The 20621-nt window shown below is 31.1% G+C and overlaps 6 protein-coding genes and 1 non-coding gene across 7 annotated transcripts; 4 read left to right on the forward strand and 3 right to left on the reverse strand.

Annotated features, from left to right (window-relative positions):
• The first annotated feature begins 331 nt into the window (after positions 1–331).
• Positions 332–405, forward strand: BX664DRAFT_t20. The gene has a single exon. It is a non-coding gene; the product is annotated as a tRNA-Arg (tRNA).
• Positions 406–1884: 1479 nt separating this feature from the next.
• On the reverse strand, positions 1885–2854 carry BX664DRAFT_258247 (WD40-repeat-containing domain protein; the record flags this gene model as incomplete). Its single annotated transcript, XM_051540543.1, has 2 exons — positions 1885–2268; positions 2339–2854. The coding sequence occupies 2 exons, from the start codon at positions 2852–2854 to the stop codon at positions 1885–1887; spliced, it is 900 nt and encodes a 299-aa protein (XP_051402769.1).
• Positions 2855–4424: 1570 nt separating this feature from the next.
• On the reverse strand, positions 4425–5818 carry BX664DRAFT_274633 (mitochondrial carrier domain-containing protein). Its single transcript, XM_051541252.1, has 3 exons — positions 5658–5818; positions 5381–5562; positions 4425–5302 (listed from the first exon to the last, which is right to left on the reverse strand). Exons 1-3 carry the CDS (start codon positions 5716–5718, stop codon positions 4520–4522), a joined length of 1026 nt encoding a protein of 341 aa, XP_051402770.1. The 5' UTR covers positions 5719–5818; the 3' UTR covers positions 4425–4519.
• Positions 5819–6327: 509 nt separating this feature from the next.
• BX664DRAFT_382971 (uncharacterized protein) lies at positions 6328–7649 on the reverse strand. The gene is made up of 4 exons (XM_051549094.1): positions 7211–7649; positions 7099–7127; positions 6985–7032; positions 6328–6912 (listed from the first exon to the last, which is right to left on the reverse strand). The coding sequence occupies exons 1-4, from the start codon at positions 7592–7594 to the stop codon at positions 6402–6404; spliced, it is 972 nt and encodes a 323-aa protein (XP_051402771.1). The 5' UTR covers positions 7595–7649; the 3' UTR covers positions 6328–6401.
• A 128-nt stretch (positions 7650–7777) lies between these two features.
• Positions 7778–8888, forward strand: BX664DRAFT_324213 (serine hydrolase FSH). The gene is made up of 6 exons (XM_051543797.1): positions 7778–7915; positions 8000–8089; positions 8155–8267; positions 8332–8365; positions 8424–8700; positions 8762–8888. The coding sequence occupies exons 1-6, from the start codon at positions 7804–7806 to the stop codon at positions 8826–8828; spliced, it is 693 nt and encodes a 230-aa protein (XP_051402772.1). The 5' UTR covers positions 7778–7803; the 3' UTR covers positions 8829–8888.
• A 271-nt stretch (positions 8889–9159) lies between these two features.
• BX664DRAFT_382973 (uncharacterized protein) lies at positions 9160–10949 on the forward strand (the record flags this gene model as incomplete). The annotated part of the gene is made up of 4 exons (XM_051549095.1): positions 9160–9455; positions 9589–9841; positions 9905–10054; positions 10171–10949. Exons 2-4 carry the CDS (start codon positions 9592–9594, stop codon positions 10947–10949), a joined length of 1179 nt encoding a protein of 392 aa, XP_051402773.1. The 5' UTR covers positions 9160–9455; positions 9589–9591.
• A 7975-nt stretch (positions 10950–18924) lies between these two features.
• On the forward strand, positions 18925–19928 carry BX664DRAFT_324220 (uncharacterized protein). Its single transcript, XM_051543798.1, is given in 2 exon segments — positions 18925–19767; positions 19785–19928. The coding sequence occupies 1 exon segment, from the start codon at positions 19061–19063 to the stop codon at positions 19562–19564; it is 504 nt and encodes a 167-aa protein (XP_051402774.1). The 5' UTR covers positions 18925–19060; the 3' UTR covers positions 19565–19767; positions 19785–19928.
• Positions 19929–20621: the final 693 nt, after the last annotated feature.

Consider the following 20621-nt stretch of genomic DNA (forward strand, 5'->3'; position numbering starts at 1 on the left):
ATACACTATTTATTTTTCTCTTGTTTGCATTTACCTATGTCTTTGTGTACATGATGAAAGTCGAAGAGTGTTGGTAACATGTCATATAATTGACCCATGGAGAACAAACTAAAAGGAGTGGAGTCTAAGGTAGAGAAAAAAAAAAAAAAAAAAAAAAAGAAAAATAAAGAGAGGAACACGAAAAAGAGGAAAAATAAAAATGCGCGTTGGTTTGAGAGGGCATTAAGACCAAAATGGAATGGATTGGTGACACGAACAGCCATAAATGGTGTCGGAATTCGAAATTTACGATTAGAAATATATAGTAAAAATCAGTCTAACGCGCAACTGAGGGACTATGGCCCAATTGGACAAGGCGTCTGACTACGAATCAGGAGATTCCAGGTTCGACCCCTGGTAGTCTCATCTCAGTATCTTTTTTGCTACAATTTGGCTTGATTCGGTGATCAAATTCTGGCCAATCATATGCGATTATTAAGTGATTTTTTTTGTTGTTAGGGTCAAAATAAAAAAAAAGTAATTCGGATGATTGAAAGATAATAAGTTAAATAGTGAGCATCAGTATTTGATTACGCAAGTACACGTATAAGAAAAGAGATAAAATAAAAAAGAAAAGTAAAGTAGTAAAAATAAAAGAGCAATTCCAAATTTGGAAGGTAGGAGAAGTTCTTGGTCTGACTTCAAAAAAAAGAGGACTGAGCCAATCAAAATGAATAATCCACAATAAGGTTAAGTAGGGTTGTTTGTTCGGATAAAATAATGCTTTTTTTTCTCTTTCCTTTTTTTTTTTTTTTTTTTTTTCTTTTACATCACCTTTTTTTTTTCTTTTACATCACCTTTTTTTTTTTCTTTTACATCACTTTTTTTTTTTTCTTTTACATCACTTTTTTTTTTTTCTTTTACATCACTTTTTTTTTTCTTTTACATCACTTTTTTTTTTTTCTTTTACATCACTTTTTTTTTTTTCTTTTACATCACTTTTTTTTTCTTTTACATCACTTTTTTTTTTCTTTTACATCACTTTTTTTTTCTTTTACATCACTTTTTTTTTTTTTTTTTTGTATGTAGTATTTAGAATTATCTTAACGTAATTATGAGTTGTAATGAGTTTTTGTAGAGATATATTGGTTAGTTACAAAGTTTTGTAAAAATAAATTTGAATATTATGATCACCATGCAAATAAGATACAAAGGTCACACAAATATCCAAATTCATTTAACAAAAATTTGTTATCCAAGTTCATTTAACAAAAATTTGTTATCCAAATTCATTTAACAAAAATGTGTTATCCAAATTCATTTAACAAAAATTTGTAACTATCAACGTGTGGAGAGTAACATTCAAAAATGGGAATAGTTTGGTGTATTGTGATCACATTTGATGATGATCAAAAAGAAAAAAAAAACATATAAAATAAAAACTTAGGATGATTGAGTTCCTTAAGAGTGACCGAATGATTTGTTTTGTTTTATAAAGATGATAATAATTGGATAAAAAAAAATAGTTTTGTTGATATGAATTGGGATAGTAAAAAAAAAAAAAAAAAAAAAAAAAAGAAAAAAAAAAAAAAAGAAAAAAAGCCCATGACGATAAAAAGGATCATCAGCATCAACATCAAGACAATATCGAAGAAAAAAGAAGAATGATGGCTACTTTTTTTTTTTTGTTTATTATTATTTGCTTTAAAGAAGAAATCTAGAATCCAAACCAAAAGCAAAATCATAAACTACTATATCACCACTATCTAATCCTAACACTATCTTCATATTGTCAAAACGAAGGTTAATGATTCTATATATGATGGATACCAAAAGAAGAAAGAATGAGTAAGGAATCTATGATATCACTTTTTTTTTTTTTTTTTAAAAAAAAAAAAAAAAAACTTACCTTCCTTGATAATACCTTGGAAAAGTATGTAATAATCGACCAGTTTCAAAATCCCATACGTTGACATTATCATTGTATCCAGCACTAACAATAATCCTTGATGTTGGTGGTATTGTTGCCTCTTCTTGTTGTCCAGTTATATTAACAGCTTGCGATGGTAAAGGAGGATGATCAACATAGTTATCATCTTGTGGTTGTTGTAATTGTAAAGTGCGCACCAAACCAGTATGAGCATAGAATTTTCGAACCATTTTTCCAGTGATGTCCCAGATAATGATACTTTTATCATTAGAGCCGCTAACTATATATGTTCCATCAAAATCTAAACATGATATTGCACGTTCATGTCCCAAAAACGTTTGCAGACATTCTCCTGTATCCTATAAAATAAATAGATACATATCAATTTCCCATACAACTCTTTTTTTTTTTTTTTTTTTTTTTTTTTACCCTATGCCATAATTTGATTGTTCGATCACCAGATGCTGATACGATTCTATTTTGATGAGATTTGATAGCATTAACAGCTTCTCTATGTCCATGTAAGGTCCGTAATAAATCACCGGTAGAAGATGACCAGATATTGATGGTTCGATCTTTGGAAGCACTATAAATCCAATCCTTGTCCAATACTACATTCAATACGCTATCTTGATGACCATGAAGGACACGTAATTTTTGTCGACGCCACCGGTCCGTTTGAACAATAGTTCTATCCTTGCTGCCACTGACAATATAATGATCATCTACATCGAGGCAAAGAATGCTACCCTTATGAAGATCCGTATAAGTATGTTGTAAAGTGGCCACTGCATGATCAAAATTCCATTCTTTTAAAGTTTGATCCCGACTGGCACTAAATATAGTGTGACGTGTTGCATCCAATGCTAGACTATACACTGCGTCTTGATGCTGATCCCTGAGTTGCTGTTGCTGTCTTCGTTGATCGGATGATTCTGATCCCATTGTGTTGGTATATTGTAATTCACTATGTTGTTGTTGTTGTTGTTGTGATTGTAAAGCTGATGAATCAGATGCTGATCCTTCCGAAACAGATGCTAATATTTGAGTAGATGGAGGTAATGTGGATGATGATAATGATGAGGATATCGTTGTTGACATGGATATTTCTGGATCATTTGTATTCCCACTATCAATAATAGCCTCTTCATTTTCTTCTAGTTGTTGTCTTCGTAAACTGGCAGGATCACTTCTAAAACGATAAGGTCGATATCTTCCCAATCGCCAAGCAGCTGCAATTTTATGCCTATATCGGTAAAGAGATTTCCAATCAATAAATCTAGTATGAGTCTTGACATCATAATGAGGAAGTAAATGTTGATGACCAGGATGTGGAGCAATGGCAACAAGTGTCCTATTTGAGGCCACCTTTTGAGATAGAATTGGTTTCCTTGGTTTTGTTGAGGAACCATGGAAAGGTTTAAGTATAGAGTATGTTGGTTTCGAAGAAGAAATTGAGATAGAGGTTGGTGAGAGTGCTGATGTGGATGATACTACAATAGGTGAAACAGGTGTAATAGTAATAGGAGGATCACCTGACTGGGAATTTGTAGTGGTGATGATACGACGTTGATAAAGAGGAGTTGAAGAACGTACGATAGGCGTGGATTGTATTGAGTGAGGTGAAGAAGATACTAGCTGTTTGCTTGGTATGGTATAATGAGTTGAAGATTCCTTTGAAAGATAACGCTCCATCCCTATAGCATCGTATTTCCAACCTTGAGCTTCAAATAAATATCGCCAAATAACTGAATCTTGACACAAGGTATACCAATTCCGTGAGGCCAAAGATAATTCAAGTAGAGAAGTAACGTTCAAGTAACATAGAATATTAATGACTAATTCTTGTGGCAAAGTCTAAAGAATAAACCATAAGTAACCCTTTATATATATATATATATGTATATTTTACCTCTAAATAATTTCGTGATAAAGTATTTGAAGTAAGTCGTCGTAATACATTGTTCATATCAGGTATAGGAATGGATTGAAGTAAATGATAAGCCAAGTCTATTAAAATAGAAAAAGTTAGAATAATACAAAGTTAGTTTATTAAGAAATCTTTATTTATATATTATATTACCTGCTTTTTGTTCATTATCAAGAGCTGCTACGGCAGGAAATTGTTGTTCCACAAGATCTTGAGAACTAGTGTTCATATCGTTTTGGAAGGATAAACTAAGTTCATTAAGAGGAATATTTACATGTAGTTTGTTTTCAACTCTAGAGTGTAGATGTGTCTCTTCAGGGTTTTTCATTTATATATAAAAAAAAAAAGGTAAAAAGAAAGAAAACATAAAAAAAAAAAAAAGGGAGTTTGAAATAACCAAAAGTTTTGAGAATTATAATGCATTAAGTTTATTCTTATTGCAATTTATTCATGAAAAAATGGATCACTTTTTTTTTTATTTATTATAATTATTGTTATTCTTTTTGTGTATATAATGATAATGATGATGATGATGATGATGATAAATGGATGATAAAGTAATAAAAAAAAAAAAAGAAAAAAAAGGAACTATACAAATATATATATATATATAAACATCGGGAATCATGTAAAAAAAAAAAATTAAGGATAAAGAAAAAGGAGGGGGGAAGGAGTAATAATTAAGGGTTGGCCATGATGGATTTCAAAGTTTCATAGGTTGGGAAAAAGATACCACAAATACCAAACCACCAAGCACTTCTAGGAATAGCACCAGAAAAGAAAGCACGACAAATACCAACAGATTGATTAAATTTGCCTGAATTGTTTGTCTTAACCCGATCCACCATAGATTTTGCAATTTGCATAACAGTAATTTGTTGAGTATTTCCACCTGTATTAGCCAAAGCTTTCTTTTGAGTAATCATTCTAGTACGAAGAACATCCATTGGAGTAGTAAAGTAACCAGCCAAGAATCCACTAATACCACCATACATAATACTTTCAAGTGTAGGGATATCAGCTTCAAGTTCTTCAAATGCAGCGCCAGCTACTACTTGTTGTTCATAGGAAGCACGAGGAGATGATTTCATTTTCTTGAGAAGATCTTCACGGACTGATCGATGATGGAAAGCCTTGAAATTTTCGTAAGATACCAGGAGAATAATCATAAATGGTAAATCACGACCAGCAATAGGCCAAAATCCTTTGAATAGACCTCTTGGACCTTCTTCTATAAGAGTTTGTCGTATTACATGAGCAGTAGTGGCACGTCCAACTCCATAATGATCTGTTTGTAGTTTGGCCGTAATAACTTCACGAGGCACTTTGATAACACTAGAGGCCAAATCACCCAAAACTGCTGATAAGGCTGTAACTGGAATGGTCCATGATTTGTTCTTGTCGGCAACAGATGGTAACATTCGATTTTTACAAAGTTCATATGTACTGAATCGTGCTCCACCCTAATAATAATTATAAAAAAATAAAAAAAAAAAAATTATGAGTGCCTCAGATAATATAATAATAAAGTTTTCATTTACCTGACCAGCAGCACCCATAGCAGATACAAAGAATCCTTTTCCAAGACTACGAGCAGTTTCTCTTGAAAAGATAGCTCGCCAATTGTTTGCAAGATTGGCTTGAATTCGAGTTTTGATGGTATCAAGAGGATGCATACAAGAATATGCTAGTGATAGAGCTGTACCTCCAGCAATAAAATGATCTGTCAAAAAAAAAAAAAAAAGAGAAACAAAGATTAGTTTTCATTTTAATTTGATTTGATTTGATTCATCCCTAAAAAAAAAATTATTATTTTACCTTTGAACAATTGTGATTCGGTTGGTACTGAAGATACTCGTGAGTTGGCAACTACTGACATCGTATATTTATGTGTTTATGAGTGTGTAAAAAAGGATGATAATGGATTATTATTATATATAATATAAGGATATATTTTACAAAGAGTGAAAGAAAACAGGAAAAGAAAGAAAAGAAATAAAATAATTGAAAGGAATGAAAAAAAAAAAGGAAAATCCAAAAGGGGTTTAAAAAAGTCAGTTTCTAAAATCAGCCATTGATATGCAAAATCAATAGTGAGTCAAATTCATCCACCAATCATTATCTCTCAAACCCCACCAACACCATCTCTATCCGCTAAACCTCAACCAAACATTCATATCATTGAAGCACAATGTCAATTTTGGTCACAACAAAACTCATTTCTGATTGGTTAAATTTTCCAACCTGATTATCTCTTTTTTTTTTTTTATCTTTTTAGTTTGCAATTTGAGGGATTATCCTTTCCATTTCTGACTTGAGCACGTCAATTTGATCACTCTTTTAAAATATACAAATCATTATTATCCAGTACACTTATCCGAAATCCTATTGCCTGTACATATATCGTTATTAACTATCGATCATTCATTAACAACTATTAATTAATCAAAATCACCATCTTACCATCACTATTTCATATCATCACATCATCTTGCACCATCAATCATCATTCGACGTATATATAATTGATAAGATTTTTATTGTTCAAAAAAAAAAAAAAGGTCACCAAGTAAATAATAGATCTCTAATATATCCTATCCATCCAGTAGTTTGTGGAGTAGTGACCTTGCTATGCTGACCTATACTAGGACTTGCTATTACACTAATGCCAGTGCGACCACTTCCTACACCTTTTTGCTTGTCATCCCTTTTCGCAAAGACACTATCCGTTTTGGGGTGTATATCCTTGAATACATTACTTGATTTCTGTTGTTCCTGTGTTGATGATCCATCGGCTTTTGTCAAAGATGCTGATATTGCTGAAGAGGATCTGAGATTTTCATTTGCCAGAGTCACACCAATCTTGAATGTTTCTGCCATGATTTTCTCATTACTATCCAGTGCTTGTGTAGCTGATGCTGGTTTTTCGTATCGAATACTGAGCCAGCTGCCAGGAGAATATTGTGAGTCTTCAATCTTTCCATATCTTTCAAAATGTTTTCGCACGTTGGTGATCATGTTTGGGGGAAAGCCGAATATTTTGATTGTTCTGATTTCATCGTTGTTACTATCGCTACGCATATTAAGAAAAAAGTTATTAAATGACCTTTGCACATTTGTTGTTCTTTCTATATTGATATATTACCTAATCTTTAATCTATCTTCAACTATATTGGTATCAGTGGGGGGTACACTATGAAAATCATAAATATATTTTGTTAGTAAGGAATGATGCTTAATTTGTTTATTCTCCACATACTCTGATTCGATTTTCGTTTGGGACGCCAGCTATTGTATCAAAAAAAAAAAAAAAAAAGTAGACGGGTGAGTACTACAGTCAGAAGATCTTCTTTTCTTATTGTTATACATACCTCCCGTAGAGAATTGGCAGATGGCTTTTTATCTAAAAGATCAGTAGATTCTTTTTGGTGAATAGTTGGATCTTCACGTTCGCTACCGGCGAAAAAGATGGGTAAAGTATTGCTGTGGGTAGACGCAGTGATTCTTCCTTCAAAAGGTAACAAAGTGCTTGAGGCTGTTGTTGATGACTTTTCTAATATATTCAAGTTGTTTTGATTGGTATGAGAAGGCACAGTAGTTTCCCCTACAGTACGAAATAGTCCATGACCTGTCGTTGAAGAAGAGATTACTGGTTTCGTTGTTGCTGTAGAAGAGAGAGTATGTAATTTCTTATTTTTTAAAGCATCCAGGTCATTAGATTCTTGATCAACAGTTCTAGTATACTGTCCAAACATGTGTAATAAAATAGAATGAATAAAGCAAAATGAAATCTAATACAAAGAAGAGAAGAAGAAAAAAAAAATATTGAAAAACAAGCAAAATTTACAAAACGGTGTTTGAAAATTTCCCTTAGTTGATTATAGTAAAAAAAAAAAAAAATAAAAAAAAAAAATGAAAATGAAAAAAAATCGTTTCTTTCTCCTTTTTCTTTTTTGGGTCAAACATGGAACGAAAACTACGTATTCTGTGTCTACATGGAATGTCTCAAAATGCAGCTATCTTTAGAAAAAAGACAGCAGTTATTCGAAAAAAATTGGACAAAATGGCTGATTTAGGCAAGTTCATTTTTTTTTTTTGAAGATATTAAGCATATTTAGAACTTTTGAAACTGACAGGTACCTTATCTTTTTTTTTGATAGTTTATATTACTGCTCCTCATTTGAGTGTACATCCTGATCATACTTCAGAAGCATTAAGAGAAGCGGCTGCCGATCCAACTGCCTCTGAAGGTAGTGTTGTATCTTCTTTTTTTTACTTCTGTTTTAATATACTTACTTTGTTTATATATCTATAGATTTGAAGCCATTTGGTTGGTGGTTGCATAGTGAATACCAAGATCCTAATGCTGAATATTTTGTTGGGTTTAAGGAATCAATCGAGTTGATTAAAGAGGTCTTGGTAACTCAGGTAAGTTGGTAAAAGAATATAGAAAACATAAAGAATAATAGTTTATACTTTCACTTTTTTATAGGGACCTTTTGATGGTGTATTTGGATTTTCGCAAGGTAAACATTATTGAATTATATAGCATATATTTAATATATATCTAATAATTACTTATAGGAGCTTCTTTTGCGTCCATGTTGACTGCGGTACTGGAAAACCGTACATTACTTCCTGAATTCATTCCACCAGAATTTGAACATCCCCCTTTCCGATTCGCTATGGTGGCTGCATCATTTATTCCGAACCGTCCAGTGGCAACCAGAATCTTTTCTTCCATCATCAAGACACCAAGTATTCATATGATTGGTGAAAAGGATAGTTTGATTTTACCAGAACAAATGGAAACTTTGGCCAATGCATTTGAAAATCCTATTTTATTAAGGCATACTGGAGGGTAAATGAATAAATGAATGATGATTTTTATGATTAAATGATCTTTTTTTTTTTTCTTTTAGACATGTGGTTCCAAGTAATGCTCCAAGTCGTAATGAAATTGTAGCTTTTATATCAAAATTTACATAGATTTGATTCCATTTATTATTTGATTATGGTATATTATTAGATTATTTTTAGTATAGAATAAATAATAATAATAATAAAAAACATTACATTAATATTACATATATTTTTACTTGATTTTTTTTTTAGTCAATCAATGTATGGATAGATTTCATGTCCGCCTTCTTTTCTCTCCCCCCAAGAGAAAAATTTTTTCCTTCAATAACCATTCTTGTTCTATTCATTTGATGCTCCGAAGATATAAAAGGTAGAAAGACTTGTTTTCCTTTTTTTCTTTTTTTCCCTCTTTTTTTTTTTTTTTTTTTTTTTTGTTTTTCTTTTTCGTCTACTTTATCTTTTTGACCTTTCTTCTTATTTATTCTCATTCTTATCAACTCCTTTCGTTATTCATTAGTATCAACCCAAAGAACATCTTCATAAGTTATTGTCATACAATTGTGGAACCGACTAAACTGTCATTTACACCAGCCTCACTCTTTCTGTCTTTGTCTTTCTATCTCTTATCTTTTGTCTTTATTGGGGAAATCTCTTTTTGATCCTTTATTATTATTATTATTATTCAGTACATCAATAGCTTAAGCTCTTCTTTTATTTGTCTATAAATCTACAACATCTTACAATTATTTTTTGGTAAGTGACAATACATGTTCTGGTAGTCTTTTTTGTAACGGCTACTGAACTTTATCCGTAGTGGGGAATGAATTAATGAAAGGGTCCTTATATCATTTTATTATATATATTTATTATTATTATTATTATTTAGATCATGCAATACGCTCCTCCTTATTATTATGCTGGTGGTAATCAACAACCTACCAATCCTCAACAACCTCAACAAACTCAACAACCTCAACTTCATATGCCTGATCATCAATTATATACTCAACCTCCTCATGGTATGCCTACTTACCCTATGACTATGCCTCCTCATCAACCTCATCCTGCTTTGACTCATCCATCTGGTGATTTCAATATGTTAACAAAACCAAAGAGAAAACAAGTGAAGAATGCTTGTGGTAAGATTTATTTTTATTATTTTAAAATTCATTTCACTGATTTTTATTATTATTTGATAATAGTTAATTGCCAAAAAGCTTGCAAAAAATGTGATGATGGTCGTCCTTGCCAACGTTGTATTAAGTATGGATTGACTGATACCTGTACAAACTCTATTCGAAAGGAACGTAAAAAAGGTGTCAAACGTGGTCCATACAAACGTAGAAACCAATGTAAAAAAAAAAAAAAAAAAAAAAAAAAAAAAAAAAAAAAAAAAAACTTTTTAGAAAAAAAAAGCCATCGGATATTCATTTGTTTCTTTTTTTTTTTTTTTTGACAAAAAACTTAGCCAATGGTGAATCATCTAGCACTGCAACTACATCCACATACTCAAATCCAACAACCAATGTACCTACACCTTATCAAACTTATGGTTCATATGAAACTTATCCATCTACCAATCCCACTGCTCCTGGAGTCGCTTATAGTAACCCTATGCAACAATATGTGATGGCCATGCAACAACAACAAGCTATGTATCAAAACCTCCCATATCAACAAACTATGACGACTGCAACTTCATCACCTTCATTGTCTCATACTCCTAATTCTATGCCTTCTGGTGCTTCTGTTTCTGCTCAACATTCTCCTGTTATCAATAATGCCAATACAACTACTGTCGAACCAAAAGAACAATCTTCCTCTGCTACTACTACTACAACAACTACTGCTTCCGTCGTTACTAATGATAACAACAAAACCAATGATGATGATGACGATGGTTCCAAGTTGAACATTTTATCTCAACTTTGCAGTGATGTATTAGATCGCTCACCAAAAGAAGAACATGCAACAATGACTCCTCCTCCTATCGGTATTACTCGTGATCAATCTACTCCTACCAACACTAATACTGCCACCAACGATCTTCAACAAAATCCTACTTACAATCAACAACAACAACAACAACATACACCTATGTTATCTACTCCTGTTTCATCATCACCTTCTTCTGCTAATGCCTCGCCTACTTTATACAAACAAGATCCTACTCAAATGGTTTATCCTCAACAACAACAACCTCAACAACAACAACAAGGTCAAAGTAATTGGCAAGGACATTGGTGAGTCTGAAGGTGTAAAACATCATGGTGATTGATCATCAGTAGTAGTTTTTTTATTTATTTATTTATTTATTTCGTCCCTCCTCCTTTATATATATATATATATATATATATATATATATATATATATATTATTTTTTTATTTTATTTTATTTTTCTTACTTCTCATACGCCTCACTTTTTTTTTCTCTTTTTATGCATAGATATTTTACACGTTGTTGTATTCTCCACTTTTTTTTTTATACATTATTTCAAATTCTATTCTTTTCATTAACTTATTCTCACTTCATAATGTATTATAAGCCTCCCTCCTTTTTTTTTATCACTCTTCATTCACAATGACCTTATTGCTTGTATACAAAAAAAAAAGTCAAAAAAAAAAAATTCAATAAAATTTGTCTTGTATCATTCACTGTTTTCACTTTGATGAAAAATGATTGTTTATTTATCTGATCATGCAGCAAGTTACCATAAATCCTAGAATCGGGAAAGGCTCCGATAGAAAATAGGCACTACCATTTCAGGAAACTAGATGTTCTTTTCCTTTTTTTTTTTTTTTTTTCCTGAGCATAGATCAAATCACAGAATTCACACTTTTTTCTCTCTTTGATTCATCATCATGCTAAGACCACCCAAAAAAAAAAGTTTAAATACTTTTGCTCTTCCTACTGAGAGACGTATCGGATGATACGATAATTAACATACAAAATAAGAACCAACAATATAAACAATTGAAAGAAATATCGTTGTTTAATAAATAAGAATAATTCTAATTATAAAAACATTCAATATTTCTAACTAATTTCACATCTTTCAGCGTAAAGATGATTGTCACAAGAAGAGTAAGGATTACAAATGTTTAGCATTTCCATCCAATATCACATCCATCTTTATCATAGTCCATACAGAAAGACGTACCAGGAGAATAACCACACCTCAAGCCATATGACTCTCCTTCGATTGAGCAAGGTTGACCATTGTATTGACCACCAGTACATTTTGCACAGCAATTTGAATCAAAGAAGTTACAACAATCAGCACCAGCACTAACAGTGTGGATGAGATATGCCAATAATGTAGTGAACAAAATGAATTTCAACATGATTATCAACAGTTTTTAGTTGTTTTTTTAAAAAAAAATAACGAACCAACAAAAAAAAAAGTTGCCCTTTTATATAAAAAAAAATATAACTACCCATTGAATTGATGTTACACTCATTGGACTACAAGGATGATGATATCTTGTCAGAACGTTCTTCCGATTGTCTTTTTCTTTCAATAAGAAATCAAATGTTGCTTCTGCTGAGCGAACCCAAAATGGATATTAACTTCCTTTTTTATAATATGATGATAAAAAAAAAAACCATCTCTTTTGTAAATGAATACATGGGAAAGAATGGTATAAGTTTTAAGCGGAACAACCAGAAATATAAAATAAATTCTATCTTCTATAAAAAAAATTCGCTTTATATCCTTCTATTTTCTATATTTATCTATTAGTTTGAGTCAATAATTGACTTGTGTAATGGCTGCGTAAAAGTTTACACCGTTCCTATGTCGTTGATAAAAAAAAAAAAAAAAAGGAAGCCAACACGTTGATTACCTTGTAAAACTTGAATTACAGGGTACTCATTCTTCATGGAGGTTGAAAATAGCATACCAATTAGGATAATGGCGATGGTGATATATTTTTTTTTTTTTTTTTAGTTTATTCCATAAATACGATGATCATCTATAAATTCAATAAGACAAAGAGACATAAATTGGTTTGCTTATGTTCGAGTCAAATTTGATGTGATGATGATGATTTCTGAGCGAGAATGGAAAATTCAAAGTTTTCTTCAAGCTTGTATCCAGCATGAAAAAATGAGATGGATTTTTTGATTTCACAGCCAAAATTTTCAAACTCCTCAGCCAAACTTTGGCTGTAAAAATAAATTGCCAGGGGGTCATCAGGCAATATTTCGAAAAATCGATGAAATCTTTCATTCTCATTGCACACATTAGGTGGTAAGATAATCGATAAAATGGGATTACATGATATTTGACTACTTTTTCGAGAGGAATCCAATGTTGGTCATTTTATTGGATGATGATCATTATTGGATGAGGGATGACTGAATTGACTTTTGTTTTTTAATTTACTCTATAAATTGGGAGGCAAGGTACAAATTGTTATTAAGATAGGTGAAAGAGAATGTCTTCATGTATCTTCAATCCAAATTTGAAGGGATGATGATGATCTTTGGATGAATTACAAAAGTATAAACAGGTAGGCGCCCACTCAAAGTGATGTTACAGCATAAAAGACATTATGGATCTAATTTCTCGGTATGAACAAGTTAAACAAGAAAAAAGCCAAAATATATGTTTAAATAGCTCTTAGCAGTGCAGCTAATGACGAAGAGAGCTTAAGGTTTGAAGTACTGAAAAGAAAAAAAATCGGGTGGAAATAAGCATTTTGTATCCTACTATGGATGTAGATAGATATTTAAAATAAGTCAGACAGTGAGATTCCTTTATAATTCTATTTGAGCAGAAAAAATTAAAAAGATATACACTTGAATGGGCATGGATTTTGTCAAGGTTGGGGATTGGGATAAAAAAAAAAAAGAAAAAAAAATCATGCCAAATTGTCGTTAGTGGACTGACTTCAAAAAAAAAAAATAAAAATAACTACCCCTTCGTGTAATTTTAATTTTTTTCTTCTTTTTCTTTTCTTCATCTACTTTTTTTTCCACATTGGGTGTCCTCTTTGTTTGTGCGATCTTGTCAAGGTAGATTTTATTAGATTTGGAGCGTTTTGAAAAAGGGATTTACAAACTACATGGGGAAACCCTTTCATTTTGGATGTAGGATTTAGTACAGGTAAATGACAGAAAATATTTTGTGGTCGTTTTTCTCTCTCTTTTTTTTTTTTTTTTTTTTTACATATAAATTCCTTGACCTGGATTTATTTTATTGGTAACGTGAACGAATAACTAACTGGATATCAAACTTCTTTTTCGTTAGGAATGGCGACTTGTTGTTAGGATCTTGGTGGTGGACGAAGGGTTCTGATATAATAGATACAGTAGAATGGATAGTTTTACTAGTTAGTATATGGATTACTTTTTTTGTTTTGAAATAAAAATTATATTGCTTTTTATGATACACAACAATACTCTTACTTGGCTTTTTTTTATGATAATCATTGTTATTAGATCATTTTTAATTTACTTTATGAATTGGGAGATAAGGTATTAATTGTTATTAAAACAATTGAAAGAGAATATCTTCATGTATGTTCAATCCAGACTTGGTACAATGATCCAATCATATTAAATCATTATCCTTAACATACAAAAAAAAAGATCTTAACACTACTATTATTGGTCATCATATTATATATTGGGTGATCATCAACAAAAAAAATACCACTCTCAGCCACTACCATACAACTATTGCGAAGAACTTAATTGTCCTGGGCTAAACAAACAAACAAAAAACAAAAAAACAATCTATTTTTACAGCCATCTCACGCTTTTTCAAAATCCCACAACTGTACCATATGATTGTCTTTATATTTAAACCTTCATCTCTTTTTTTTATTTTTTATCTTATCTAGTTATCATCAACTTGATAACATTCCATTTCCTTCTGTGGATTACGTCTCTTTTTTTTATCATCATATTACTTTTTTGTTCTATTTACTTGGAAATAGTGCTCACCACATATCAATCATCACTACTATTATATTGATAATAGTATCATCCATATATTTAACGAGTCATCATCATTTTAGAGTTACAAGAAAATCGATTACTAAAGACGCTTGTGAAACCATACAAAGATCACAAGAAAATCATCGGTGATATACGTCAATGGAAACCTCCATTCAAGCTTGAAGACCTAGTAACTCTATATGAAGGCATCAAAACAAATTCATGGGCAGGAAAGGTATCAGATATGTGGAATGGGATATACATCGTGCATCAACCACTTGGCCAAGGAACCTATCTCATTAAATCATATCAAGCATACTGATCTAAGATTAAAGCGATGGCATGGTAACCGATTAAAGCTGTATCAAATACCTGATGTTTTCTGGAGCCAATCTTTTGAACGAACACTTGGAGATGATTTATAAAAAAAAAAAAAAAAAAAAAAAAAAAAAAAAAAGAGGAAACACGTACATCAACAATCATCACCATCAATACTACTGGATAAAGTCCCTGGCGCATTGAAGTCTTTGGATGAAGTATTAAAACAGCCGCTCGACGATCTTCTACACTACCTATGGGCCAATGGCTACGAAGGATGTACGGATGAAGAACTCTCGGTCAATAAAATGATACGTTATATTATGACTGATTTCCACCTCAACTGCACGATCACGACCAACAACGACAATTTATCTTGCTATCTGTCAAAATCTTGACATTTGTCCAATTCAGACACTTCTGACCATTTCTCACCCTTTTGGCCAAGACCTTCTTTTCTTTTTTATATTTTTGGTCTCATCTGAATCACTACTCTTACACAGTTTCATCCGTTATTACGTTTTTTATCACATTTATCAGTTTCATCCGTTTTATTTTCTCATTGTTTCTTATGATGATTAATCATCATCATCTAAAAATAATCTTTAGTTTTAGTATAAATACATCAAGTAGTTTATATATTTTTCTCTATTTGTCAAAGATCAAGTCAAAGTTTTATTATAACAAATTCAATAAAAGATTGTATAATCATCTTGGCCACTCTTAAGAAATCAATCATCTTAAGTTTTATATTTATTATTTTATTATCAATCAATCTTCTAACATATATTTAAATTTACTTTATACTGTTTTGTTCTTTTTATATAAAAGAACTGGTGCTCACTCTGAACAATCATCAATAATATTATTATATTAATAATATTATCCATCAACTACATAAATAAATCAAACATCACACAAATAATAAAAAAATCCTTAACATATTTTGGTGCTCACTACATATCAAACATCTTCGATATTATTAATTTAATAATATCATCCATCCAATCTGTAAAACAATCATCTTCGTTAAGTACAAAAAAATTCTTAACAAGTCGTTTGATCAGTCCTACTCGGTATGCCTTCGTCGAAGTCCGATCTGCCATCATTCCAACGGATTATGCACATCGATGCTCTTAGGTCAAAGTATTGCCCTTATTGTCTGTTCTTTATCAACACACATATTGAAAATTCAATATGCGGTAATTTTCAACACCAGATATCGAAATAATATTATGGCGCATGGATCGATTTTAACAAGTTTCTTACTTTTCTTTTTTTTTTTTCTTTTTTTTTTTTTTTTTTTTTTTGATAGATACAAATAAAAATAATAGATAGACGGTGCTTTATTCTTAGTGTAGAGATAGAGGTTATGTATATGTATACATAATAAATGGAGAAGGTGGATCTACAGTGGATAATAAACATAAATCAAAAATGGAAATAGATTGTAGTACGTGATACTTTTTGATGATGATCATTATCCATCATTGCCGCATTTCAATCATCACCCCAAGTAAGTCCTTAAAAAAAATGTAGCATAAGAGTACGCCCCACGATATAGCGCTTAACGTTTGGACTTTTTCAATCTTTAGATTTTTTTTTTTTCTGGTATTGGACATTTGTCAAACGCTTGACCTTTTTCCAGCGTTTGAAAAATTTCAAACTTTATATCAATTAGTTAGTTTCTTTTTTTTTTATTTTCTAGTATAAATATTCAACAAGTTTTTAAATATGTTTACATTATCAAAGTTTTATTATATTTTAATCAATAAAAGATTTTATAATCATCTTGGCCACTCTTAAGGAATCAATCATCCTAATTTTTATATTTATTATTACTATTATCAAACAAAAATCAAGGTTTTATATTTGAGTTACTTTATTTTATTATTATCAAGCAATCATCAAGTTTTTCTATTCGAGTTATCTTATTTATATATATATATATATATATATAATCAAGCGTTATGAATGCTCAAGAATCTATCTCCGGTACACCTAATCATCTAAATATCAATAATCACCCCTTTTTTCAAACCAACAATCCCCTTCATGTGTACGACGGACGACAAGAAACAATTCTTATACATGACGATATGGTCACATCTCTACAAACTCCCAATTGTGGAGGAAGAAAGGGAGAACCTGGTGTCCCTCATGATTATTTTGAACAGCTTACGGACCAATGTACCCAACATCAATACTTAAAAGACAGGAGCCGTTCTCTTCATCCACTCCTTTTTTTTTTTTTATAAAATCTTTATCCTCCGTTCATCCATCAATTTAGTATAAATAACCCATCTTTTTTTTTTTTTTTGTTTTCTTTAATTCGATCAGTTCAATCAATTACACTTTATCTTTTTAAATAAAAAGTAACTTTTGGCATCCCTCCTTAACCACTTGCTGTGGATTATTCATTCTGATTGGCTCAACCCCTTTTTTTGAAATCAGAATAAGAACTTCTACAGTCTACTTTATAACACCATCTAGAATAAAAATCATGCCCAAAGAGGCTCTCACGCCGTTATCGGCCATCACCTATTTTTTCCAACAACAATCACCTAATGCTCAGCTTCTACCTGTCAATGGTATCATTGATAAATGCTATAAACTCTCCCATCAATACTTGAATACTGTATTTTCCTTACCTTCCAAATTTGGAATTGATCTTTTTTATTTCTCTACTTTACTTTTCTTTTTTATTTTATCTATTTTTCTATACGTGTGCTTGCATAATCAAGTACTGGTACTCACTATAAACCTTTTAAACAATCAATCATCCTATTTACTTTGTTAAAGAAAAAAATAATAATAAAGAAGGGAGAGCTTTAGAAAAAAAAAAATGGAAACCTCCATTCAAGCTTGGTGACCTAGTAACTCTATATGAAGGCATCAAAGCAAATTCATGGGCAGGAAAGGTATCAGATATGTGGAATGGGATATACATCGTGCATCAATCACTTGGCCAAGGAACCTATCTCATTAAATCATATCAAGCATACTGATCTAAGATTAAAGCGATGGCATGGTAACCGATTAAAGCTGTATCAAATACCTGATGTTTTCTGGAATCAATCTTTTGAACGAACAGTTGGAGATGATTTATAAAAAAAAAAAAAAAAAAAAGAAAAGAAAAAGAGAAAAAGAGAAAAAGGGAAACTCGCATATCATCAACACTATCAGTAATCACCAATAATATCTTTATTAACATTAACAAGATGATCATCAATAATCTACATATACTATTCAGGTATCCATAAACAAAAAAAAAAAAAAGGTGAAAGGAAAATTTTTATTAAACATCAAAGAAAAAAAAAATGGACACTACTACCTATTTTACCGTGGACAAACTTGAAATAGATTCCACTGATAGCAATAATCTTGATATTCGCTTGGATCCTTACACCTTTGACCTTCATACCAGTATCAACGAACAAACAATAGACATTCAAGCATTGTTTAATCAGGGGAAAGCCACAGACTGTGAATATGGCACCAAATAATAATGAAGAGTTGTTGCATCTAATCGTACCACAGTACTTATTCGACTTGAATGAGCTGAAGGAGAAACAACTAAAGCTTTTGAAGGAAGAAACAAACTCATTAATACCATTAACACTTCAAATACCCCATGGACAATTCTCTAAACCATATGATAAAGCCACCAGTCTTGAATACCTTGTTAATAGAAATAATTTTTTACGACCTGCTAAAGGATGATATGTCTACATTTGTCATGCGTTCCTTCATGAGGAAAGTCAAGAAAGCTGACCCATGGTAATAAAAAGAAAGATGGGGACCACCTTTCGGATGGATGGAGAATGTTGAAAAAAAAAAAAAGAAAAACTAAAAAAAAAAAAAAAAAAAAAAAAAAAAAAAAAATTCTAGTCTCCGTTCACATCTATATAGAATTTTAGATTTTTCTACTTTACTTTTCTTTTTGTTTTATTTTATCTCTTTTCTCATACGTGTGCTTGCGTAATCAAGTACTGGTTCTCACTATAAACCTTTTAAACAATCAAACATTCCACTTACTTTTTTTATTTTGGACCCAACAACCAAAAAATCTGTCAAGAATATATATATATATATGTATATCAGTCTCTGTACAAGAGTGGGAAATGAAGTAACTGACGAAAGACCTCTCTTCAGTGATGGAATCTCTTATCCTAGTACAAATGATGATAACACTTCAGCAAAATCGTCTGTCAGTCCCTTGGATGGAATGCAAGAATCTAATGTTTTGAATATCAACAAGCACCCGTTTTTCACTCCAATGAAACCCTTCGTATGCTCTACTGAAGATATGATACAACTCCTTCAATTAACCACGCCTTCTTACCTATACCAACTGTCAATAATAAAAGATAAGCAACAAGCCCTCGTCAAAGAAGAAAAGGAAAACATGCTGCCTCTTGTCATCAATATTCTTCGTAATCACAGTGAACAACCTATGGACCAATATACCCTACAACAGTACTTGAAAGAGAGAAGTTGTTTTCTACACCATCTTCTTGGAGAATTAATGCCTGCAGCGACCAAACAATCTTTCATCAAAAAAGTCAAGCGTAATGACACTTGGATCAAGAGTTAAATGGAGACCATTTCTGTTAGGGGCGTGAGTTGTCAAGAGAAAAAAACAAAAAAAAAACAAAACACAAGTACAAGTTTCAAGAATTTTTTATTTCTGGGGATGTGATGGATGCTTGGTGGGATGAATTAGAAGGTGTGGAACAAGGACATTAGTTACAGTTTAAAGTCCTTTTTCATTTTGTTTTCAAAATTCGTTTGTTTTCAAAATTCGTTTGTTTTCAAAATTCGTTTGTAAAATTCAATTTTGTTATCAAATTTTTTAGTATAAATACTCTACCTTTTCCATGTTTGCTTTCTTTAGTCAATTTATATTATATTTTTTAAATAAAAAACTTTCTTCTCATCCCATCTCAATTGTATTTGTGGATTATTACTTCTGACTGACTCACTTTGTTCCTTATAGCAAGAAAGAACAATTTTATCAAACTTCTACCTTCAAAAAAATGAATTTGATCTTCATTTTTCTTTACTTTACTTTTCTTTTTTATTTTATCTCTTTTCTTATACGTGTGCTTGCGTAATCAAGTACTGGTGCTCACTATTTAACTTATTATCTTTCAATCATCCGAATTACTTTTCTTATTTTGGCCATCTGAACCAAAAAATCATTTAACACATTATATTGGTAATATCATCTATATACTGTAGATACATCCAGTAAGTTTATATATTTTTCCCTCTTTGTCAAAGTTTTATTTTATCAAATTCAATAAAAGATTGTATAATCACCTTGGCCACTCTTAAGAAATCAACCATCTTAAGTTTTATATTTATTATTTTATTATCAATCAATCATCTAACATATACTTATATTCAAGTTATTATATTATATTATTTTATTTGATCATTACAAGACATCTATATTTGGAATCAAGTAACAAATCATCTTATATTTATTTTGTTCTTTTTTTATAAAAGAAAAGTTGATTATTGTATCTTGTCGTACCAGCGTATTTCGTACCTGTAATATAAGCGTATAATAAAAAAAATAAAAAGAATGCATTCATACATATATAATACATCTTGTAGATGGAAATGACCCCGTTGATATGTAATAA

The sequence above is a fragment of the Halteromyces radiatus genome (assembly GCF_025201355.1).
Source record: "Halteromyces radiatus strain CBS 162.75 chromosome Unknown BX664scaffold_2, whole genome shotgun sequence".
Classification (NCBI taxonomy): domain Eukaryota; kingdom Fungi; phylum Mucoromycota; class Mucoromycetes; order Mucorales; family Cunninghamellaceae; genus Halteromyces; species Halteromyces radiatus.

Bases quoted from the DNA above. Each gene is read 5' to 3' on its own strand.
- BX664DRAFT_274633 (XM_051541252.1), bottom strand. From the start codon at position 5,718: ATGTCAGTAGTTGCCAACTCACGAGTATCTTCAGTACCAACCGAATCA. The intron at 5,563-5,657 runs GTAAAATAATAA...TTTTTTTGACAG, and splicing joins CGAATCACAATTGTTCAAAG to ATCATTTTATTGCTGGAGGT. The intron at 5,303-5,380 runs GTAAATGAAAAC...AATTATTATTAG, and splicing joins CTATGGGTGCTGCTGGTCAG to GGTGGAGCACGATTCAGTAC.
- BX664DRAFT_382971 (XM_051549094.1), bottom strand. From the start codon at position 7,594: ATGTTTGGACAGTATACTAGAACTGTTGATCAAGAATCTAATGACCTG. The intron at 7,033-7,098 runs GTATGTGGAGAA...TGATTTTCATAG, and splicing joins CAAACGAAAATCGAATCAGA to TGTACCCCCCACTGATACCA. The intron at 6,913-6,984 runs GTAATATATCAA...TAATATGCGTAG, and splicing joins GAAGATAGATTAAAGATTAG to CGATAGTAACAACGATGAAA.
- BX664DRAFT_324213 (XM_051543797.1), top strand. From the start codon at position 7,804: ATGGAACGAAAACTACGTATTCTGTGTCTACATGGAATGTCTCAAAAT. The intron at 8,268-8,331 runs GTAAGTTGGTAA...ACTTTTTTATAG, and splicing joins AAGAGGTCTTGGTAACTCAG to GGACCTTTTGATGGTGTATT. The intron at 8,366-8,423 runs GTAAACATTATT...AATTACTTATAG, and splicing joins TGTATTTGGATTTTCGCAAG to GAGCTTCTTTTGCGTCCATG.
- BX664DRAFT_324220 (XM_051543798.1), top strand. From the start codon at position 19,061: ATGTATATCAGTCTCTGTACAAGAGTGGGAAATGAAGTAACTGACGAA.